Raw genomic sequence first — 26,140 nt, 5'->3', positions numbered from 1 at the left:
CGTTCAAAATACCTGTCCAGCTGAGCCTTAAACTTATTTAGGCTATCAACCTCCACCACAAGGGATGGAAGTCTGTTCCACCAACCAACCACCCGCTGGCCAAAGGCAAATTTCCGCACGTCTATCCTACATCTGTCTTTCCTCAATTTGAATTTATGCCCTCTCAGGTGATTTTTCTGAGCTAGAGGAAGAATCCCATCAGCATTGAGCATGCTTAAACCATTCAAGGCTTTATACACCTCTATCAGATCACCTCGCTGGTGCCTAGTCTCCAGACACTGGAATTTGCAAAACTTAAGCCTTTCTTCGTAAGAGCACCCCTTTGTTCCATTCACTAATCTTGTTGCCCTTCTCTGTACTCGTTCCAGCAGCTCTACATCCTTCTTGAAATGAGGTCTTCAGACCTGTATACAGTACTCCAGGTGTGGCCTGACCATCGCCTTATACAATGGAATAATCACCTCCTTATCCCTGCTGGAAAAATTCCTGTATATCATTGACAATACTCCATGAGCTACTCTTGCAGCCCGTCTGCACTGCTCAGAGAACTTCATATCTGCCTGCACAACCACCCTTAAGTCCCTTTCATTCTCTACCACTGTCAGTGTAGTACCACAGAGTTGATACGTTGCTCTGGGGTTGCTGTTTCCCATGTGCAGTACTTTACATTTATCAATGTTAAACTTCATTTGCCACCTCTCAGCCCATCTGCTCAACCTTTCCAGATCCTGTTGCAGCAGCATAGTGTCAGTAGTGTCCTTGACAACCCTGCCAACCTTTGTATCGTCTGCAAACTTGGACATTAAGCCCGATATACCATCATCAATATCATTTATAAATACAGAAAACAATAATGGACCCAACACTGAGCCCTGAGGGACTCCACTAATAACATCAGTCCACGATGAGCAACATACTTCTTCAGTTTAAATGTTCATTGCATAAGCATTCCTAGACAGTCAATGTTTACACAAAATGAATTTTCTGCCATCTTTTCTAAGTAGCAGTAATCACTACCCATCCCATTAAAATCACAGGGCAGCTATGTAGCTGATTAATTAGTGACACTTAATAGCATAACAATTTAGTGTAAAAGTATAAAAATATCAGAGTATCTCACAAGCCTGCCAAAATGTTGCCAACACAATCATATTACAATGCTTATTTCAAGGATTTATACATTCAATTTGAAATGATTCATGTCAGCTGGATTTCAAAACTCTTATTCAATGTCCTTTGTAAGTAAAGTGAGTTCACCACTTGTCTCTCATTTGGAGAGGTCCGGGTTCTACTTGTCTCTCATTTGGAGAGGTTTTTGATTTGGTGTTTAATGGCATATCACTTGGAGAGGTAGTCCTGTTGGAGACTGGATTATTATAGGCATCTTCAATCATGGCTATAGCTAACAAGGATCCATATCAATTCAGTGCTATACAATTTGCAATACAATTCAGTGCACAACAATTTGGTGTAGGTACAAAAGTTCAGTGTATATCGGCATACCACATTATCAATAGGAAGTTTAATATGCTCTTGCATAATGGTTAACTTGGAAGCTCAGAAAGAGAACCCTGAAAGTGGAGAAAGTAAATGAAGGTAACTATTTATTTATTATTTATATATTTTTTTTATGGATGGTTGCTGAAGCTTATACTACTCTAGCAGTTGAGAGCTGGAAACAAAAAGCAACTCCCCAGAAGAAATTATTAACAAAGAAAACAAAAAGAAAATAAATGAAAAACAGTGTTTAATTTAAAAATATATTTTTTAAAATTAAACATCAAGTCAAAAATATATTTTTTAAAATTAAACACTGTTTAAGTCTATATGTATGGATGAATTAATGGTTGATAAGCCATATATGGCTGTTTTAGATTTCGCGGCAACTAAGGTCATGTGGGATCAGTATACCACTTCTGTATATCATGTATTCCATGGTTTGGTTTCATGTATGTGGGATAGAAAACCAGAGTTTCTGGGAACAACATCTAAAGTCACTGGTGCCTACAAAGAGAATTTCTCCATTTATAGGCCTGAACAAATTGCTAAGATTGTTCAGGCTAGGAAGTAGCCACTGGGCAGGGGACCAGTTATTTGTCAAAGGCTGTAGCATAACAGTTGAAACATTAGTGTTGTATTACTTGTGTCTGTATTGTACCTTAGAAGTAAAGGAAGATTTTATAAATATTATAAAATCTTCCTTTAGAATTTGTAAATATTGTAATTATGCAGATAGATTAAAATAATGACTTTATTTCAATCCAGAAATGGGGTGAAATTAATTGACTACCCTGGCCTTCATTAGCTGCAGGCAAAGATCAGCACACAAGCAATACACCAAATGCAGAGAGTGGTTGTCATCATTGTTAGCGTACAGTCACACTATGCCAGCTACAATCTTCCTCAAGAGTCACATTAAAAACTTGAGAACATTTTAATATGACTCTTAAGGCTTGTAGCTGGCACTCCCTTTAACTTGAAATTTAACTTTAAAAGAAAAAGTGTTCAAGTGATTATTTGTAATAAATATACCAGTAAATTAGCGATTGCATTTTCTCTTGTTTTAACTGTATGACCTGTTATACACCTCGTACTATTCTCATACTTTTCTTAAATCAATGTACAGTAGACTCTTGATTTTCCAGGATAGATGGTAAAAAAAAAATTCCCGGTTAATCCAAAAATACAGTAAGTTCCCAACATACGTTCCAGGACTTCTTACGTAAGTCGAGTTACGTAACTCGAGAATGACTAAAAAAATATTGCTGCTATATCCCTAATATGCCAAAATTACAAAAACCACATAATATCCTCAGAAGAATGAAGAAAAATAGTTAAATATTTTTAATTAGTTCAATTAAAAACTTTATCTGGGGATAGCGGTGAAGTTGCCAGAGTGCCACATAAGAAAAGAAAAGAAAACATAAAAGGAAGAGAAAAACACATGTTATTGTACAGTAAAAACTGATATGTATTTCGTAGGCTTGGTTATTATAGTCGACCTTCATTGGTGCCGATTGCTTCACTGTTTCTCATATTCTGTCTTTCTCCTTTATTATTGTGTTCACCATTGCCACTGGCAAATCTGAATTCCACACAATACTCGTTAATGTTTAGCCATTTTCATACATCCTTATTATTTTAATTTTCTGATCCAATTCGATCGCTTTCCTTTTCTTGATAGATTTATTAGTACCGCAGTCACTTTTAGTCTTATTCACTTCATTCCCTTAGTTGGCACCATGATAACATTCAAAATGAAATTATTTGTAAAGAACTTCAAAGGGTTAAGACAAAAACTCACTATTATCACTCACACAAGCTCACATTTTACTAAAGCACATTTCTGGAGGTCACTACCGTAAAACAATAAAAACAATTTGCACTTTCCGGGTTATTGGGCTTTTCTATTACTGCAATTAATTATAAACTGGTAGTAAACTCTATCTTATTGCATTTGCGATATTACCGATAGCTGGAATTCTGTGGGTTTTTACATTATTATAGTGAAATGTGTGTCCCCCTTCACTGAAATCCTCAGTCATATAAAAAATATATAAATAACGTAATGTAAGTCCAAAGCTACATAAGTCGAGGACTTACTGTATCAAAAATTGTTCAGCAACCCACACAAAAAAGTATGGCAATAGATAAAAAATTAAAAAAACTTACCATGCACTACTCACATGTCCAATACGATGCTCTTTATTGTTTACGAAGTTGATTTTAAAATATAATAGCTTCCCTTTATTTTTACAATGTCGCGTATGGTTTGGTCACCAACATTATAATGGTTCCTTAGAGATTTAACGGTGCACCATTTTCAAACTTTTGAATAATTTAAAGTTTTTGTTTGATTGAAAGCACAACTCTTGCGTTTGCCCACCAATTTTGCAATTTCTAAACAAAAAATAAAAAAACAGTTACTATAAAAAAAATCCAACATCCCTGACATACATAACGAAACAAAATTTGTCCTTTTGTGGTGTGACGGAACACAACAATCGATGCAACACACTAAAACGAACTAAACATTTGGTCTCTCTCTCTCTCTCTCTCTCTTTTTTTTTTTTTTTTCAGCAGCAGGCGTGAAGACAGCGGGGGTTGCAAGATAATAGGTACACTAATCTCCCAATGACGACTTTTATAATGCAGCTTTTTGCCGCTTATTTATGACTTGCAAAACATCAGTTTGTACCTATTCCATTTTTATTTGAATTTTATGATTTCTGGTTGGTTTTTTTTTTTTATTTTTTTTTATTTGGAGTCTTGAAGTGTCCCAGTTAATCAGATCCGTGTAAATCAAGAGTCTGCTGTATATGCTTCTTGCCATCTGACTATCCCAGGCGTTATCACCCCTGGGACAATCACATTATTATTATTATTATTATGCTTAAAAGGTAAACTTTATGAGATCTAACCCACTATAAGAATAATAATGTCCTTTTCTGTCTGATACAAATAAAAATATGTACAACAATACCTCGCTTAGCACAGCTTTAAACAGCACAGGCTTCACTATAACACGGTTTTCAATTAAGTTTAAGTCAAATTTACTGTACATATTAAAATTCATTCAATAGCCTAGAACTATATATATGCTGCGTTGTCGTAACCTAGGCATGGTAGAGGGGAACAGGTATCCTGTGGGGCTTAGAGGGGAACAGGTATCCTGTGTGTTATCAGACACTCAGCCTAAAGCACTGATGGATCCAATATCTCTCTATTACAGAAGATTTAGGAGAAGTCCGGTTGGCCTGCCTCCCTAAAATCCACTCATGCACACCTTCTCGATGGTAAGCCCTGTTACGTCACTTAGGTGGCAACGAACGTGTAGAGTGGTTCTCTTCAAGACGCCTGGTCAGCGTGAAGAGGAAAAGACCAAACCCTCCAGCAATGAGAGCACAACAATACAAATGGCCCTCAGTCCCCAGCAGCTTTCACTCTCCCTCTTACGGCAGCGAGAGGATCAGAGTGGAAGCAGAGGGTGCTAAGAATCTCTGGGTACGACCAGGCTGCCATGCATGGAAATTGAACTTGGCCTGTTATAACGTACGATCACTCATCGGTGAAGACAGGATATTAGAGCTAGAAAAGGAATTAGAAAATGTGAATTGGAATATCATCGGTTTGGCTGAAACAAGAAGAAGAAATGAATCACTTATAAGTTTATCAAGTGGAAATCTGCTGTACACCAATGGAAACAGTGAAAGGAGTGAAGGTGGAGTTGGGTTTCTGGTCCATAAAGATTTTAAAAACATTTTGGAATTCAAAAGTACATCACCAAGGGTGTCAAGACTAATACTCAAGATTTCTAAGAGATACAAGCTGAAGGTTATAATGATTTATGCACCAACATCGAGCCATGATGATGAAGAGGTTGAAGAAATGTACACTGAAATTGAGAGTCTTCTAGATGAGCAGAAAACCCACTACACTATTATTAGCATTAGCATTAGTAGAGGCATATGATGCAAGAAAGCAAGCTTATTCAGCATCAGCCAAAAAAAAAAAAAAACCCTCTCCCATTTCACCCCTCCGTTCATTCGAAATACCTGTCCAGTTGAGCTTTAAATTTGTTTAGGCTATCAACTTCAACAACAAGTGATGGAAGTCGGTTCCACCAACCAACCACCCGCTGGCCAAAGGCAAATTTCCGCACATCTATCCGACATCCGTCCTTCCTCAATTTGAATTTATGCCCTCTGAGGTGATTATTCTGAGAAAGATGAAGAATCCCATTGGCATTGAGCATGCTCAAACCATTCAAAGCCTTATACACCTCTATCAGATCACCTCGCCGGTGCCTAGTCTCCAGACTCTGTAATTTGCAAAACTTAAGCCTTTCTTCGTAAGAGTAACCCTTTGTTCCATTTACTAATCTTGTTGCCCTTCTCTGTACCCGTTCCAGCAGCTCTACATCCTTCTTGAAATGAGGCCTCCAGACCTGTATACAGTACTCAAGATGTGGCCTAACCATTGCCTTATACAAGGGAATAATCACCTCCTTATCCCTGCTAGAAAAATTCCTGTATATCATTGACAAGACACCATGAGCTACTCTTGCAGCTCATCTGCACTGCTCAGAGAACTTCATATCTGCCTGCACAATTACCCCCAGGTCCTTTTCATTCTCCACCACTGTCAGTGTAGTACCGCAGAGTTGATACATTGCTCTGGGGTTACTGTTACCCATATGTAGTACTTTACATTTGTCAATGTTAAACTTCATTTGCCACCTCTCAGCCCATCTGTTCAACCTTCCCAGATCCTGTTGCAGCAGCATAGCGTCAGTAGTGTCCTTAACAACCCTGCCAACCTTTGTATCATCTGCAAACTTAGACATTAAACTTGATATCCCATCATCAATATCATTCATAAACACCGAAAACAACAACGGACCCAACACTGAACCCTGAGGAACTCCACTAATAACATTAGTCCACGTTGAGCAGTGTCCATTGATTACCACTCTCTGTCTTCTGCCACTCAACCATCCCCTTATCCATAGCAGCAATTTGCCTCCAATGCCACACTGCTCCAATTTGTGCAGCAGTCTTCCATGTGCAACAGTATCAAAAGCCTTTCTAAGATACAAATATATAATATCAAAGTTATTCCCTGCATCCAGTTCTTTTGACTACATCATAGTATCCAATCAAATTGGTCAGGCAAGACCTGCCCTTAACAAAACCATGCTGCGTCTGAGCTATAACTGAATTCTTGTCTAGATGATCCTGCAGTGCTTCTTTAACCAGTGCCTCCATTAATTTACCTGGAACAGAAGTTAAACTAACAGGTCTATAATTACTTGTGTCAGCCTTTGATCCTCCTTTGTGAATTGGGGTTACATTTGCACATCTCCAGTCTATGGGTACCTCCCCTGAGTCCAAAGAAGCTCTCATAATTATGGCTAGGGGTTTGCATACTTCCTTTGCTGCCTCCTTTAATATAACTGGATAGATCCCATCCACCCCAGGTGCCTTTTTTATGTTTATCCTCAACAATCTCTCCTCCACTTTCCTCTCAGTTATTACAAAATCATCCAGCTCACTGCCAATGTTTACTTTACCTACATCATTCTCCTTCCTGAATAACTCCTCATGCGTGAATGTAGATGCAAAATACTCGTTTAGATTGTTAGCCACCTGAGCAGGATCCTCAACTGTTGAACCATCAATATCCAGTGGACCAATCTGATTCATCCCTTTCCTTCTCGAGTTCAAGTATGTAAAGAACTCCTTTCTGTTTTTCTTTGCATCCTTTGCCAAGGATTTTTCGTAGTCTGCCTTTGCCTGCCTAATCTCCTTTGTGACTTGGTTACAGACCAACTTATATCTATCATAGGCTTCCATGTCACCCATTAATTTGTATGTATCCCATGCATTTCTCTTCTCTGCCACATGTCTCATTAGTCCATCTGACAACCATTTAGGCCTAAACCTTGAACAATATTTCTTAGTTGGTATGTAAAGCCTGGTAGCCACCAAGATTAGTTCCTTGAATGCTTCCCATTTTGAGTTTGCTGTTGGTAACATCATCAGTTGGTCCCACTGTATAGAATTTAAATACTGTCTCAGACCATCATAGTCGCCTTTACGAAAACAAAAACCCTTCCCTTTACCTCTGATGGTAGTTACCTCCTTGAGTAAATCCCACTTCAACACACTGTGATCACTGCCACCTAGTGGTTCATTTATCTGCAGGTTCTTAATGCATGAAGAATCACTACTGATAATCAGATCAAGAGTATTGCTCCCTCTTGTTGCCTCACGAACATGCTGATGTAGAAAACAATCATCCAATAAATCCACAAAGCCTTGCTAGTGTGCGAGTGACCAACCCACAAATTCCAGTCAATATCTGGGAAATTAAAATCCCCCATCATAAGACTCTCTGATTTACTGGCCCACTCTATTTCCCTGTACAATATATTATTATACTCTTCAGAGTCGTTAGGCCTATAGCACACTCCTACTCTCAATTTTGATTTCCCTATGCTTATGTCACACCAAACTGACTCGACACTGCCCTGTCCATCGATGTCAACTGGCTTCACTTCCTTTGACTTTATGTGTTTCTTAATTAATAGCATAACCCCTCCTCCCCTCCTGTCCTGTCTATCCTTTCTATATACATTGTATTCCCCAAATTCCAGTTCCGCATTACTTATATCTGTGTGACACCACGTCTCTGATATCCCAACAATATCTGCCTTTGATGTTTTGAGCAATACCTCAAATTCATCAAATTTATTTACCAAACTCCTAGCATTGGTGTACACGCAGGTATACATGCACCTGTTTCTATTCTTAGCTACCCTAACACAACCCATGTGTTTACTTGTAACGCAATGACTACCAGCAGTCTCTGAAATATCCTGCATCTTGTTTTTCAGACTTCTGCTCATTTGAATAGAAGCAGTGCAAGAATCACTTCCACCTCTGCCAGTGGCTACTGTTAATCTGGCAGAGGTGGAAGTGATTATTATGGGGGGACTTTCAATGCTAAGGTTGGAAAAAGGCAAAACAGCGCAGAAAGAGGAACTATAGGAAATTTTGGAATTGGTGAAAGAAATAAAAGAGGTGAAAGACTTGTGGAATTTGCAGAATCTCAAGGAATGTCAGTAATGAACACTTTTTTCAAGAAAAGGGTGAACAGAAAGTGGACATGGAAGAGTCCAAATGGATTAACAACTAATGAAATCGACTTCATCCTCACTAACAGAACATATATTGTGAATGATGTTACCGTCCTGAATAAGGTAAATGTTGGAAGTGATCACAGAATGGTAAGATGTACACTTGATATAGATGTAGGAAAGGAAAGGAAAAAAACTGACTCGAGTAAATAATACAAAGGTCTTTGAGATAACAGAGGAGGAGAAAAAGCAGTATGTACTGGAACTTAAGAACAAGTTTGAGCTTCTGCAGACTGCTCAGGACCAAGATATCGATGAGGAATATTACAACTTTCTGAAAGTGATAAAGCCCAAGAAACCTATAGGGAAACAGAAATCCAAAGAAGAAAAAATTAGTCAAGAAACACTTGTCATGATGAACCAAAGACGACAAATGAAGAGCAAGAAAAACACTGACAGGGTGAAAATTGAGTATACTGAGTTATGCAAAGCCATTAGAAAGAGACTCAGAGAGGACATAAGAAGATTTAACACAAGAAAAGTAGAACAAGCATTAAGGGAAAACAAAGGATTTAAATCAGCAGCCATGAGCAGTAATACAGAAAGACAAATGATACTGAAACTGAAGAATAGCGATGGTGTACTTATAAACAGCAGAGAAGGCATAATTCAAATAGCAGAAGACTACTATAGAGAATTATACAAGGAGCGAGGGAATGATACCAGCAGTGGGGAAGATGGATTGCAAAGTAGCAACACATACGACATACCCGATATTCTTCCTGATGAGGTAGAACATGCATTGAAGAAAATGAAGAATCGGAAAGCCCCGGGGGAAGATGAAGTTACTGTAGAGTTGTTAAAATTGGGAGGAAGAGACATAACACAAAAACTGGCAAGGCTCTTCACAAAGTGCATTAGAAAAGGTGTGATGCCTAAGCAGTGGAATAATGCAATCATAATTTTGCTGCATAAGAAAGGAGATAAATCAGAAATTGGAAATTATAGACCAATTAGCTTGTTATCCCATATCTACAAGTTGTTCACAAGGGTCATTACTAACAGATTAGAAAGAATACTTGATGAGAATCAACCGAAAGAGCAAGCTGGCTTTAGGACAGGATTCTCAACTATGGATCACCTTCACGTAATATCACAGCTAATGGAGAAAGCAAATGAATATAAAACACCATTATGCCTGGCATTTGTGGATTATGAAAGGCATTTGACTCCATACAGCATAAGGCAATGTTTCGGGCACTGGACAGACAAGGCATAGATACTCCATATATTATGATTTTGAAGAAAATACATGAGAGTGCTACATCCTTTATTAGACTAGACAAAGACAGTAGCAAATTTAAAATCGAGAAAGGAGTTCGACAGGGAGACACAATATCTCCGAAGCTGTTTACTGCTGCCCTTGAGGAAGCTTTCAGAAGATTAGACTGGTCGCAGAAAGGAGTCAATGTGAACGGAGAGTACCTAAACCATTTACGATTTGCAGGTGACATTGTGGTCATAAGCCACGATCCCAAAGAATTAGAGGAAAATCTTAATCAGTTATGCACAGTTAGTAAGGATTTTGGACTAAAGATGAATATGGCTAAAACAAAAGTAATGATGAACAAGTATGCCACGGAAAGGGAAATAATGATTGAAGGAGCAGTAATTGAAAACGTGGAGTCATATACTTATCTGGGACAAGTTATTAGCTGTAATAATGATAAATGGCTGGAAGTCAAGAGAAGAATAAATTTTGGATGGATAGCATTCAGGAAATATAGTCACATACTGAAGAGCAATATCCCAGTTTGTCTGAAACGTAAAATAATGAATCAATGTATACTCCCCACCATGACTTATGGAAGTGAAACTTGGGCACTCACCAAAAGAATGAAGAGAAGCTGAGAACTACACAGCGAAGAATGGAACGAATTATATTGGGAATCAGACTGTTAGATAAGAAGAGAAACATGGATTAGGCAGCAAACTCAAGTAAAGGATATTCTTATCAAAACTAAAGAACTAAAATGGTCTTGGGCAGGACACATAGCTCGAAGACATGATGACAGATGGACTAAGAAAATAACAGAGTGGTACCCAAGAGGAGCTAGAAGAAAACCTGGAAGACAAAGGCGGAGATGGATAGATGAAATTCATGAGTTTTCGAGTAGTAAATGGATGGCCAGTGCTCAAAACAGAAGGAACTGGAAAGTTGCTGGAGAGGCCTTCATCCTGCAGTGGATTGAAAATGGCTGATGATGATGATGATGATGAGGCATGGTAAATATATGCTGCGTTGCCAGCTCTATTGTCTCACATGCGCATGTAATAATAGTTCCCCTCAGGCAGGCAGGCAGGCAGTCAGCTGCAACGTGCAACAGTGTTCAGTATTCTTAATTTCATCTTGTTTTTGAGAGACATGACAGCTTTTCATTTCACATTTTTTACCCCTTTAAATACAACTGAAAATATATCTGCATCTTGGTTAGAAATCACTGCCAACAACATGCATTCTTTTGGCAGCATGTTTTGCCCCGTTTGGTAAATGATTTCACTGGCTTTGAATCGCAAGTTCAGACAACTGCCGAAGTCATTGTGAAGACTGGAAAAGACTTGGGATTCGAAACTTTGGACACTGTCAATGTATGCGGACTGCAATGAATCGCATGCAAGTGACTTAGATGGTACACCTCCCCTTGAAATTGATGAGCAGACTGCATATGAAGAAGAGGAAAAGAATTCTGAAGTGGCAACAAAAGTATTTTCAACAGGAAATTGGAGAAAGTTCTTCGGGGGGGGGGGTTGACATGGCCTGCGAGGCAATTATGAATGGAGATCCGAATGTTGAACATAGCATCAAGAAATAAACAATCGCCTTTTTTAAAGCTTTTTTTCTCATCTCCTCCATGATGTTACCTTTTCATTAAAACAATTTTTGCAATATTTTTTTATTTCAAATCATTTTAATTGGCTATCAAGCACAAATTGTTTATAGATTTATTATAATTTGTTTGTAGACTGTTTCTCTGGTATGCATTCAATTAAAACCCATTATAATTATACCTCAATCAGCATGATTTCACATAACATGGAATAGTTTCGGTCCAATTATCAGTGCTGTGCGGGGTATTGCTGTATGTATATACAGGGTGATTCACTACCAGTGCGACAAGCTTGCAGGAGGTGTAGGGGACACAAAGACGAATCGGAATCACATATCACTGCAGGGTCCAAAATGCCTTCATCACGCGGTAGAGGATGTTGAATGGGAGGTCGTTTGAACAGCGATCCTGTGCGAACCATTTCTGTTGAAGAAATCAAATAGCAAAAGTCCTCCGGAGTGGATAATCTGCAGGCCCCAATGATTGGACGCGTTGCAGACGGTATGAACTCATTTGGTTTGTTGACAGTATCCTCCATACAGTGGACTGGGAAATACCCAATCGTTGGCTTATCGCTTGAGTACTCTTAATCGGATTGCCTTCTGCAAGACGTAGGACATTCTCCTCATTGTCTGGCATCCTCATTGTTCGCTCTCGATTCATGGTACCTCTCATGAAACAACCAGTCTCATGTAACCTTCTGTGCACACGTGCGAAAATCGTATGATGAGGAGCATGCCTGTGCAGGAAACGTTCCTGGTACAAGCGCAGAGCAGCGCGCCCGTTACAGTCCGCAGCTCCATACGCGAGGTGCATGTCGGCCAGTTCAGTGTTTGAATACTCGTCCATCCTACTGCCTCGGGAACCGGTTCGCAAATGCTGACTTCCAGCGGGATCGCTGTTCACGTGACCTCCCGTTCAATGTCCTCTACCGCATGATGAAGGCATTTCGGACCCTGCAATGCTATGTGATTCCGATTCGTCTTTGTGCCCCCTACACCTCCTGCAAGTTTGTCATACTGGTAGTGAATCACCCTGTATATATGCCTGATATAAAAACATCTGATAAAAATGTATATATGTCAGATATAAATCTGATAAAAATGTCCTTGTCTGATACAAAGTGCAATAAATCATTGCATAAATTGGATAAAACGATTTCATAATTTCATACTTCAAGGTACACCTACCAGATTATTAAGAGAATGATACTATTCATGGTAAGAAAAATAAGAAAATGGTGCAGGCAAAAGACTGATTAAACTACATAAAACATATCATAATATTACTGTTTTAACATGAGTACTTATAACGTATCATTCTGTTGCTGTAAAACAGGCTTCACCTAGTTAATAAAAAAATTGTTGCATATAGAATTCCTACATGAAAAAGGTCCTTACATTTTGCCTGTTTTCCTTGAATTTCGCTATACAAAAATTTTACTGTAATTACATATACTTTTTGATACTGCTTACCTGAGAGCTTGCATTCGTGTTGCTACCATTAATAGTACTGCTTCTTCTTCTGCTTGAACTTATTGGAAGGGGAGTAATTCTTGTAGGAGATTCATCACTGTCAGTCATTCCTCGTTTTCTTGTTTTGCCACATAATAGTTCTGATTGTTGTTCAGAAAGATTGCTAATGGAATGCAAAGAAGTCCTTTCTAATTCTTCATTATGTGCTATTACTACTTTTTGTTTTTTATTCATGTTAGGATCTGAATCTTCAGGAGATTTTGGAACTTTAGAAGGCAGTGTTGCAGGAACTGCCACACAGTCTAATTTCTTCTCACATATACTTTCACTTTTCATATTAGAATTCTCATGGTCAAATGCATCTCTAGTTTCAGGCAATTCATGAGCTGGGCGCAAGAATGGATTTGGGCTTATCACACAAGGACTAATTAAGTCTGTTTCACTAAGCATGTCCACACCTTCTGTCTGTGTTTCACTGTCCACAAAGTTCCTATGTTCTTTCATTGGGCTTCTTCTAGGAGAAGGGGAATTTGCATTAGAAGCAGTTAAATGATTATAGTTGCCTGATCCACCATGGCTTCCAGTACGACGGTGCCTTGCCCTTCTGATTCTAGCTTTAGCTGAGCCATGGCTACCTGATTGGTCCATTGACAAGTGGCCTATTTTCTTTGGGCTTTCAGGACTGTAAATGAAAAATAATAACTATATCTGTTTCCACTTACAAAATACAATTTATATCTAAAATAAAGTATGCACATACATCCAAAAAGTTTTATTATATATACAAATAATATAAAAATTGAGCATATTGTGAAATTCTTTCCTTTACCTTGTTTGCTCAGACTGAGATTTATAACACCGTTTCTTGTTGAACCGTTCATGTGCTTTCAAAAGAGGTCTAACGATACGTTTCTTTGGTGCTTTATAATTAGAAAGATTTAGCTGCAGGCTTTGTTCTCGTCTGAAAAAAAATATATAAAGGGTTAATTAAAGGACGCTATAGAGAGATTCTCATCCTCTGCTAGATATAGTTATAAAAGCTTTAAACTGCAAAACAAAGGAAAAGAAAAATAAGAATGGATTTAATGCATATTATACCATATTTCAGAATATGTTAAATTAAAATGAAATAGGTGTGTGTGCATATATATGAGTTTCATTTTAACTTAATTCTCTAACAAAAACCAATTTAAATTATTTAATAAAAAAATAAAGTCAATACTTCAATAAAAACATAATTAAGATAGAAACCGTTAGCAAAAAATAAAATTTCTTTTATAAATTACAATAAATATTGTTTCTAAAGAGTTTGGAACCCAAACGAAACATAATTATTTAATAATAACATAAAATTAAAAACATTACAGGTGCTACAGCCCTAAAAGTTCAAAATATAATAAAAATAATAATAATGATATTGATGATATTATTATGTTGTTTATACAGAATAGAGAAACAACTCTAAATTTTCTGGGATTACCTCTAGTAAATATCTACTAAATGCATATTGGGCGTGAAGGACTGCTACTTGCCTACATTATAAATGTGTTTTAAAGTCTATTCCATGTGTGCTATTTATACTTTTGCCTAGTTCACTATGATTTGTATGTAAACAATTGAATGTATGCCCATTATAATGTTTAATTTCCATTTGTATATATATATATATATTTTTATCTCAATGTAAGCTTGTTGTTATTTGGTTTTTAGGAGCATTAGCAACTAAGGCCATATTGCTCCGGGATATGCGGTGGTCATTCCCTGACCTTTCCGCATCCTCCACATTTGGTGATCACGGGCTCGAACCCCGGTCTAATCAAGAAGTGTGTGCTACGCACTGCCGGTCCTGCCCATCTGGCTACAGAGGCACCCTCAATAGTCCTTTGGTCATGTGCTGTTCAGGGCAAGTCTCTCTCTCTCGCTTTGCTTTTGTATATATTTAAATGTTGAGCTGGTGACTAATAAAATGATATTTATTATTATTATGAACAAAATGCAGGATCTGGGAGGTTAATTTTAGTTCATGTTATTTCTTATAAAAAATTCCTTATTTTACATTAGAAACTTGTCACAGAGAGGAACTAAAAAAACAATTCCATGTGATAAAAGAAATTAAAATTTGAAAATGAATATTAACTTTTGTTCTCAATGAATATTTGAATAGTACTGACAAAGAAAAATAAACTGTTTTAAGAACACTTGAATATGATCCCGAGAGAATATTAAATTCCAATGTAAATGAATGAACTGATGTCAAGCCAATGTGGGGAGTATACCATCAATAAAGATGGAATTCACTTTAACAGGGTTGGAGTGTAAGTTCAGATGACATAAAGAAGGCCTTAACATTTAAAGAAAGCTGTTGAGGCTGACATTCACATTCTACCTGTGAGTCAAGATCACTGAATTTCAGTGCAGTCCAACTGTTCAGTGACAATCAAATCCTCTGCATGCACCTTAACTTCAGTGGAAATTTTAGTAACACTGAATATATCCCACCCATATGCAAGATCTAAAACTACTGTACAAGTGACTTCCCAGATATGAACCAATGTAATAAGGGGTTAAAGGGCAACAGGAAGTGGCCAACCATCATCACCTGGACAATACTGTAACTTTTCTTAATGGAGGCATAAGTGGAGAAAACAATGTTTGATCTCAAGAGCAAAGCTCCAATATCTCCTCATCTCCTCCAACATGCAGTAGTCTTTTCAGGGTTTCATGAGTGGTCTTTTCGGGTTATGAGAGGCATCATGGTGAGATCTGATATTTCTTACATTTTGAGGGTACACTTTTAAAACAGTTTTTCTAGGACCACCACTAGAGGGTCTACCAGGGTGATTCTATTGGTAATGCTTTAGGAGAAATCCAGAAGTGTGTATGGGTGAGGTGGGGTGTAGCTTGAAATCACTGGTATATCTTACTGCATAACCACATCTAAAAATTTCATCAATTCCACAGATGCAACCTGCAACTCCAACTTTTACCTCAATACATAAATGCATCATGAATAGTCAAACAAATGCAACAAGCATATTAATTTCACAAATATATATGGTCTTGGTTCTAATTTCAATGATGACCATTTCCATCTGCAATCTACCAAGTCCCACTTACGTTTTATGGCAGAATCTCAACAACCACTCATTTCATTTGTCCTAATTATCTGTGCTTTGATTCCTTCCATTTTCAAGGTGGTATTTATGCATATAATAGCTCCGATATTCCTTGACAGGAGACTTGCTAATCTTGAATCTCCGCTGGTTGATAAATCCCTTTAACCCATTCTGTCAAATTCATTTGTTGCCCCTAAAATTTTCCCAACTCTACAAATTGCTCAAAATATTTTCCAATCAACTGAGAAATATTATTCAAGGTTTACACATAAATATATGTCAGATGAATTGACACAGTTTAGCAGCACAGAAGAAAATGCATGGAACTTTAATGAAATGATTATAAAATATCAGGGGACATGAAGTGCACTGTTTATGCTGATATTTCTTACAAGGGTACACTTTGAATAGTTTTTTTTTTTTTTGTCCCAGTCCTGTCTTATTTCTTGCAAAAAAGAGTCATCTGCTGCCATACTCAGCTTCAACAATAGTTAGATTTCTAGAAAAGGTCTCATAGCTTTACTGGGGATAACCCTGACTTCTAACCATTCTTTGCATATGTATATCACAATTATTGTTTCTTCTGAATAAAAAAAACAACTAGGTTTTATTTCTTTTTCTCTCAGAATTACTTTATTTTCTAAATGGCTACCAGCTCTTACAAGTTTTAAATCCATTTCACCATGGAAAACTGTTCTCACATCTGGGGATCTGCCTCCAAAATCTCTTGATAAGACAGAAGTGGCAGCTGAATCTTGCATAATTTAACAGCAATGTTCAAGAGGAAAACTCCCTCCCTCCACTTTATATCAACTAACTACAGCCCTCAGACTAAAGAAGTCTTTAGAAATTTTTCCATTCATCAATGGCAACTGAACTCCCCAAACAAGTGGCAGACAGAGATGTACTGTGCCAACGAAGTTACTACAAAGAAAGTCCAAAGGGCACAGCATCCTACACAGAACTCTGTAAATTTGAGAAACACAATGATTGATCAAGCTGATGATTAATAGCAAAAATATGGAGCAGCAGTGGCTGAAACATAACCTGGACATCTAACTGTACCCACATCTACAGTATTGTCACCATAAAAATTTAAGTCACTTTCCCCACTCTTAAAGTGTCTTACCCAACATCTACAGTATTGTTGCCATAAACATTTTTAAAATGCATATTTTAGTATTAAATCAGCTCACACCAACCATAAGAATAAGTATTTACTGTAACTAAAATATTTATTTACATATTAAAATAAAATAAATATTTACAAAAACTGCTATTATATTAAATATACATGTAAAAACATTAAAACTGTGATAAAATCCTTGAGATAAAATACACTAAAATAAACCGGATTAAAAGCGATAAAAACGATAAGAATCTCTGGAGCTTTCGGAAGCTTGCGCTCCCTTCCTCAGCAGTAACAAAACTTCCTGCAGCACGTCCATATATATAACGTCCATATATTCGTCCAGCACGTCCATATATTCGTGATTTAATACTAAAATATGAATTTTCCCAACCTCAGAGGCCTTTTTCAGGATATTTTTAAAATGCATATGGATTTCAACAGGCGTCGCTTCTTCCTTGGCAAAAAATTCAATCCACTCTTTGCTCGATATGTATATCTGTAACATTCACCATTTTGAACTATTCGTGTGCTGCACTCACGAGACAGATCACCACTCAGTGACATGCGAAATGATATATGGCACCACATTTGAAAGCAAAAAATTAGGAGGCATTACTTTCATGCGTCCTCATAAAAATAGCCTTACAGATCATAAGGACAATGTTCACAATAGTATTAAAAAAATCAATAGATAAAATTTTTGCGCACAACAGCACAAAAAGGGATAAAACAAATGAAAATACAGATTTTTTTATTCTACTGCAGTGATGGAAGAAACAATACAGTTATGAAGCACTACTTATGAGTTTATCTGAAGCCGCAGCTGGAAAATAAAGGAAATGATGCAAGGAAACATCTCCATTATCAGTCCTAAACTTTAATAAAAAATCATTAAATAAATAAAAAAATCAAAAGTCACTTGGTTTCATCCAGGTATCTGTCCAACTTTCCCTTAATTTACATAAATTCTCTAAGTGCTAATTTGTTTCAATAATTAATAACCCTTTGGCTAAAAAATAATTTTAGCCAAACTACAATTATCTCTTCTTAATTTAAGTATCTATCCTTCAGTTTGTGCCACCCGTGAAAGAAATGGCATTAGTCTTGAAAGGGAAATAATACATTAGAGAAGGATAAAAACAAAATGAAAACAGTATTTGATGAGAAAGAATTAGCATACTTCTGAATAAAATTCTGAGTGATGCAGAAAGGCATTTTCTTTTTCATCAAACACTTAAAAAAGTTTCAAACATTTAAAGACTGGAACAGGCACAAACACACACAATATAAATTGATAACACTACTGTGTAAATGCTTAGCATTTAACTGAAGCAAAACACATATGCAGCTGTTACTTAACTTACTTTATCAATTCTCTTTCTCGATGTTCTAGCTGCAAAACACAAGCAGCCAATTCCATATACAAATTATTTGCCCTTTCCAGCTTTCGCTCATAATGCTCTCGAATATCTTTCGCATGCTGCAACTCATCTCGTCTTCTCCTAATTAAATCTTCTTCCATACGTGGAACGTGATGACCTTCACGCCGGATATTCTGCATATACTGCTGTATTTCTTCTTTCCATGTAGCCTACATTACAGCAAGCACATTAACAAAACAATTTGCACAAAAGAACTTAGTTTGAAATATTTATGTAAAAAAAACATTATATAATACTTTCACCAGCTAAGAAAAAAAAAATTTTTTTGTGCTTTGAATATCTAAAATAATATTAGATAAGTACAAGTACAAGTCAAATTTGAAAAAAAGTTGCCAGTTAGGGTTAAATTTGAACGTGTCTGCAATTCTGCCCAGACACGATAGGAGGGAGAATATGATGAGAGCCTTGTCAAATCAATTTGGCCCTGGAGAGACTGTTCAAGGCTCATGGAGTAGAATTTTTTTTTCGGAGTGGTCTATGCTTGCTAACAGGAAAGACTGCTTCTACAGGGATACACTTAAATAGAAAGGGTGCAAGAATATTTGCTGATGCTATTGAGGCAGTGTTAGGCGGGTCGGAAAACTGCTAGTTTCGGGAGATTCACAGTCTAAAAAATCAACAGTAGCCACAGGCACAGGTGAAAGTGATTTTTATTGGAGCAGCAGCCTAGGCAGAAAGTTGCTAGGGATTTCAAGGACTGCTGGGAGTCAGCATGGAACAAGTAAATACATGGGCTTGGGCTGTGTTAGGGTAACTAAGAGAAAGAACAGGTGCATGTATACTTGCATGTATACCAATGCTAGAAGTAAAGTAAATAAATTTGATGAATTTGAAGTGCTGGTCAAGACATCAAAGGAATATATTGTTGGGATATCAGAGACATGTTGTCACACAGATATAAACAGTGCAGAATCGAAATCTAGGGAGTACAATGTGTCCAGAAAGGATAGACAGGGTAGGAAGGAAGGAGGGGCTATGCTGTTAGCCAAGAAACACATAAAATCTAAGGAAGTGCACCCATTTGACATTAGAGGACAGTACAATGTTGAGTCAGTTTCATGTGACATAAACACTGGGAATGGGAAAATGAGAGTAGGAATATGTTATAGGCGTAATGACTGATAAGTACAAAGAACAACTGCAGAGAAATAGAGTGGAAGAGTAAATCAGAATGTCGCGTAATGGGGGGGGGGGATTTTAACTTTCCAGATATTGACTAGAACTTGCAGATTGGTCACTCACAAGCTAGCAAGACTTTTGTGGATTTATTGGAGGACTGTTTTCTACAGCAACATGTTTGAGTTGCAACCAGAGGGATTAATAGATTCAAATTGACTAAAGACAATTGTAGATAATCTTGATCTGATTATCAGCAGTGATTATTCATGCATAAGAATTTGTAGATAAAGGAACGACTAGGTGACGGTGATCACAGTGTACTGATGTGGTATTTACTTAAAAGATGTAACAACCATCAGGGTAATGGGAACGGTTTTTGCTTTCATAAAGGTGACTACAGTGTTCTCAGACAGTTTTTAATTCTATACAGTGGGATCAACTGATGATGTTAAAAACAGCGAATTCTAAATGGGATGACTTCAAGGAATTAATCTTGAAAGTTACCAGGCTTTTCATACCAAATAAGAAATACTGTTTCAGATTTAGGCCTAAATGGATGTCAGATGAACTAATGAGGCTCATGGCAGAGAAGAAAAATGCATGGGATGCATATAAATTATCAGGTGACACAGAAGCCTATGACAGATATAAGCTAGTCTGTAATCAAGTCACAAAGGAGATTAGGCAAGCGAAAGCAGATTATGAAAAATCTTTGGCAAAGGATACAGAAAAACAGCAAAGACTTCTTTACTTATGTAGAAGGGGATGAATCAGATTGGTTCACTCGATACTGATAGTTCAACTCTGGATGATTCTGTTCAGATAGCTGACAAACTGAATGAGTATTTTGCATCTATATTCATGCATGTCGAATTCTGTAAGGAAGGAAGGACAGAAGTTACCTAAACTCTAACAGGGTGCTAAATGATTTTGTAATAATGGAGAGCAAAGTGGAGGAGAAATTGTTGAACTTAAATATAAAAAAGGCACCTGGGGTGGATTATATTGAAGGAGGCAGCGAGGAAGTAAGAAAACCCTTAGCCATAATTATGAGAGCATCCTTAGATTCAGGGGAGGTTCCCGTGGACTGGAGATGTGTAAATGTATCCTCAATTCACAAAGGGGATTCAAAGGGTGACACAAATAATTAATAGACCTGTTAGTTTAACTTCTGTTATGGGGAAAATAATGGAGTCACTGGTTAAAGAAGTGTTGTAGGATAATCTAGACAAGACTGCAGTAATAGTTCAGACACAGCAAGGGTTTGTCAAGGGGATGTCTTGTCTGACAAATTTGATTGGATACTATGATGTAGTCACAAAGGAACTGGATGCAAAAAATTATTTTGATATCATATACTTGGATTTCAGGAAAGCTTCTGATACTGTTGCACATGGAAGACTGCTGAACAAATTGGGAGTGGTATGGCATTAAGAGTAAGTTGCTACAATGGATAAAGGGATGGTTGAGTGGAAGATGGCAGAGAGTGGTAATAAATGGACACTGCTCTATGTGGTCTAAAGTTATTAGTGGAGTCTGCAGGGTTCAGTGCTAGGCCTTGTTGTTTTGGTTATTTATCAATGGTATTGATGAAGGTATATCAGGCTTAATGTCCAAGTTTGCAGATGATACAAAGTTGGCAGGGTTATTAATGACAGTAAAGAGAGTATGCTACTGCAACAGGATCTAGAAAAGTTAGACAGATGGGCTGAGAAGTGGCAACTGAAGATTAATATTGACAAATGCAAAATACTGCATATGGGTAACTGTAATCCAAGAAAAACATACCAACTGTATGGTACTACACTTAGGGAAGTGGAGAATGAAAAAGACCTGGGGATAATTGTGTAGTCAGATATGAAGTTCTCTGAGCAGTACAGATGGGCTGCCAGAGCAGGTCATGGAGTCTTGTCAATGATATATATAGGAATTTTGCTAGCAGGATAAGGAGGTGTTTATCCCCTTGTATAATGCAATGGTCAGGCCACACCTTTACTGCATACAGTTCTGCTAGAATGAGTACAGAGGAGGGCAACAAGTTGGTGTGGGGAACAAAGGGATGTATTGAGGTGTATTAGGACTTGAATGGTTTGAGCAGGTTTAATGCTGATGGGTTTTACCTTCCACTTGCTTAGATTAAGAGCCTGAGGTAGCATAGATTCAAATTGAGGAAAGACAGTTGTAGAATAGATGTGTGGAAATTTGCCTTTAGCCAGCAAGTAGTTGATTGCTGGAACAGACTTTCTGGTGAAATGGGAGAGTTTTTTTTTTTTTTTTTTTTTGGCTGATGCTGTATAAGCTCACTTTCTTGCATCATGTCTCAACTAATGCTAATGCTAAAGTGGTGGCAAACGTGCATAAATAATCTACATTTCAAAAGTTATAAAAACAACAAACATTATGAAGTTCTACCCAAAGGAAGTCACATGATAATCAAAATAGTTCTACTATTTTGAAGGGGAAAGGGGGGAGGAAAGAAGATGAAGAGATGACATATAGTTTTCATTTATATATGGCTATTACAATTACAGTTTAGTTGTAAACTGTGTTTGTATGGGGTGTATGTGTATAGTAAACTCCCTTTACAGCAATTTCACAGGAGTACCCCTTCACAGAATTGATCATGGTACCAAAAGAAATTGGTGCTAAAGGCAGGATAGTGCTATAAGCAGGAGGGTTATAATGGGAGTTTACTGTGTGTGTGTGTGTGTGTGTGTGTGTGTGTGTGTGTGTGTGTGTGTGTGTGTGTATTATGTGCTGATGATATATTTTAATTCTGTGTGCATCAAGTAGTAAGAAATGAAAGTTGACAAAGGACGTTTGCCAAAGAAAAAAATTTAATTCATACAAAGTAATAATAATATTTATAATAGCACAAACATTAAGTCAAAAAAGAGGATAATCAAATGAGTCTGATTTGAATGTGAGGTAAGACTATTGATTTTTCATGGTCCTACAATTATTTTGTTACCAACTGATTATGTTACCAACAGCAAACTTAAAATAGGAGGCATTCAAGGAACTAATCTTGGAGGCTACCAGGCTTTACATACCAACTAAGAAATATTGTTCAAGGTTTAGGCCTAAATGGTTGTCAGATGAACTAATGAGACATGTGGCAGAGAAGAAAAATGCATGGGATACATACAAATTAATGGGTGACATGGAAGCCTATGATAGATATAAGTTGGTCTGTAACCAAGTCACAAAGGAGATTAGGCAGGCAAAGGCAGACTACGAAAAATCCTTGGCAAAGGATGCAAAGAAAAACAGAAAAGAGTTCTTTACATATTTAAACTCAAGAAGGAAAGGGATGAATCAGATTGGTCCATTGGATATTGATGGTTCAACAGTTGAGGATTCTGCTCAGGTGGCTAACAATTTAAACGAGTATTTTGCATCTACATTCACGCATGAGGAGTTATTCAGGAAGGAGAATGATGTAGGTAAAGTAAACATTGGCAGTGAGCTGGATGATTTTGTAATAACTGAGAGGAAAGTGGAGGAGAGATTGTTGAGGATAAACATAAAAAAGGCACCTGGGGTGGATGGGATCTATCCAGTTATATTAAAGGAGGCAGCAAAGGAAGTAAGCAAGCCCCTAGCCATAATTATGAGAGCTTCTTTGGACTCAGGGGAGGTACCCATAGACTGGAGATGTGCAAATGTAACCCCAATTCACAAAGGAGGATCAAAGGCTGACACAAGTAATTATAGACCTGTTAGTTTAACTTCTGTTCCAGGTAAATTAATGGAGGCACTGGTTAAAGAAGCACTGCAGGATCATCTAGACAAGAATTCAGTTATAGCTCAGACGCAGCATGGTTTTGTTAAGGGCAGGTCTTGCCTGACCAATTTGATTGGCGCCTCCGTAGCCAGGTGGGAAGGAGCAGCAGTGCATAGCACACGCTTCTTGATTAGACCGGGGTTCGAGCCCGTCACCACCAAATACGGAGAATGCGGAAAGGTCAGGGAATGACCACCGCATATCCCGGAGCAATATGGCCTTAGTTGCTAATGCTCCTAAAAACCAAATAACAAACAAACTAACAAACAAACCAATTTGATTGGATACTATGATGTAGTCACAAAAGAACTGGATGCAGGGAATAACTTTGATATTATATATTTGGATCTTAGAAAGGCTTTTGATACTGTTGCACATGGAAGACTGCTGCACAAATTGGAGCAGTGTGGCATTGGAGGCAAATTGCTGCTATGGATAAGGGGATGGTTGAGTGGCAGAAGACAGAGAGTGGTAATCAATGGACACTGCTCAACGTGGACTAATGTTATTAGTGGAGTTCCTCAGGGTTCAGTGTTGGATCCGTTGTTGTTTTCGGTGTTTATGAATGATATTGATGATGGGATATCAAGTTTAATGTCCAAGTTTGCAGATGATACAAAGGTTGGCAGGGTTGTTAAGGACACTACTGACGCTATGCTGCTGCAACAGGATCTGGAAAGGTTGAACAGATGGGCTGAGAGGTGGCAAATGAAGTTTAACATTGACAAATGTAAAGTACTACATATGGGAAACAGTAACCCCAGAGCAACGTATCAACTCTGCGGTACTACACTGACAGTGGTGGAGAATGAAAAGGACCTGGGGATAATTGTGCAGGCAGATATGAAGTTCTCTGAGCAGTGCAGACGAGCTGCAAGAGTAGCTCATGGTGTCTTGTCAATGATAAAGAGGAATTTTTCTAGCAGGGATAAGGAGGTGATTATTCCCTTGTATAAGGCAATGGTTAGGCCACATCTTGAGTACTGTATACAGGTCTGGAGGCCTCATTTCAGGAAGGATGTGGAGCTGCTGGAACGGGTACAGAGAAGGGCAACAAGATTAGTGAATGGAACAAAGGGTTGCTCTTACGAAGAAAGGCTTAAGTTTTGCAAATTACAGAGTCTGGAGACTAGGCACCGGAGAGGTGATCTGATAGAGGTGTATAAGGCTTTGAATGGTTTGAGCATGCTCAATGCCAATGGGATTCTTCATCTTGCTCAGAATAATCAGCTCAGAGGGCATAAATTCAAATTGAGGAAGGACGGATGTCGGATAGATGTGCGGAAATTTGCCTTTGGCCAGCAGGTGGTTGGTTGGTGGAACCGACTTCCATCACTTGTTGTTGAAGTTGATAGCCTAAACAAATTTAAAGCTCAACTGGACAGGTATTTCGAATGAACGGAGGGGTGAAATGGGAGTGGTGTGTGTGTTTTTTTTTTTTTTTTTTTGGCTGATGCTGAATAAGCTTGCTTTCTTGCATCATATGCCTCTACTAATGCTAATGCTAATTTTCATATCAAAGGCATATAAGTCTTCTGAGATCACTTATGATGAATATTATTGCTGGAAAGAGGAAAACTGCTATTTTTGAAATGGAGCTTGCCCAAATTTGTTTGCTAGCCTGCTTAATTTCATCTGAAAGTTAAAAGAGATGAGAAAACAATCATATCGATCCTGCTAAAATTACTTAATTTTTTGTTTGAGTGAAGAATGGGAGAATGGAAATTACAATTAATTATTACATATGATTTAAGATTCATGATTTATGACATGATTCAGAAGCATATAAAATGCTTCTGAATGTGTACTTGTCTTGTGTTTGAAAATATAGTTTTAATCAAATTTTCTTTGAATGTTTTATTTTCTCTTCTTAATGATGCATCAATATGATGAGTAACATATTTTATCATCTAGGACAGTGGTGCGCAAACTGTAGGGCATGCCCCCCCCCCAAGACGGATCGTGGGATAAATTAAAGAGGTCATGGAAATTTTAAAATAAATTTATTTTTTGTGTACATAAAATCTAAAAACCTGTTGATAAAATTACTTTTTCAATATTGTAGGTGTAGAGCCCTTCTACTCGAACTAAGTCTGAGATATGGATGAACCCTACTGCATCAGAAATACGCCTTAATTTGCTCACTGGCTATGGACACACAACATGCAGCTGACTAGTGAGACTTTTCAGTATGTATTAATACTTCTCAGTACTACTCAAGTGCTGAGTAGTACTGAGAAGTACTACTCAATTAATCTGTTACGGTAATCCCTTTAGCTCTTAATTCATGCTTACTACAGCACAAATTCTCAAACTGCCTGTACTGTATTGCCTAAAGGCAAGAGATGCGAATGTGCAGTAAATATACATAGTAAGTTTTATTCTACTTCATAATTTGGTGCATTCTCCTTGCTGCAATAAAAATTATTTCAATTATGCATGGAGAAAAGTAAAGCAATGATTTCAAAGCCATTCCTTTGTCCAGAGAGACAGTCTCACGGTGAATTACAGTTATCGGACAACATAAAATTCAATTTATT

At 37.5% G+C, this 26,140-nt stretch overlaps 1 protein-coding gene across 6 annotated transcripts in view; it reads right to left on the bottom strand.

Moving 5' to 3' along the window:
• Nucleotides 1-26,140, bottom strand: part of LOC150075848 (mitogen-activated protein kinase kinase kinase 13-A-like) — a 276,690-nt gene that overhangs the window by 14,390 nt on the left and 236,160 nt on the right. For all 6 annotated transcript variants that reach the window (XM_090387410.1, XM_090387412.1, XM_090387407.1 and 3 more), the window contains 3 exons: nt 18,617-18,843; nt 13,834-13,965; nt 13,005-13,686 (listed from right to left, as the gene is read on the bottom strand). In XM_090387410.1, the coding sequence (XP_090243536.1) occupies nt 13,005-13,686; nt 13,834-13,965; nt 18,617-18,843 (1,041 nt within the window). The remainder of the gene's footprint in view (nt 1-13,004; nt 13,687-13,833; nt 13,966-18,616; nt 18,844-26,140) is intronic.

This window comes from Mastigoproctus giganteus, chromosome 13 (assembly GCF_048544385.1).
Source record: "Mastigoproctus giganteus isolate SK-2022 chromosome 13, ASM4854438v1, whole genome shotgun sequence".
NCBI lineage: Eukaryota > Metazoa > Arthropoda > Arachnida > Uropygi > Thelyphonidae > Mastigoproctus > Mastigoproctus giganteus.
The sequence above is the reverse complement of the archived record's forward strand: the minus strand, read 5'-3'. Positions and strand labels throughout refer to the sequence as shown.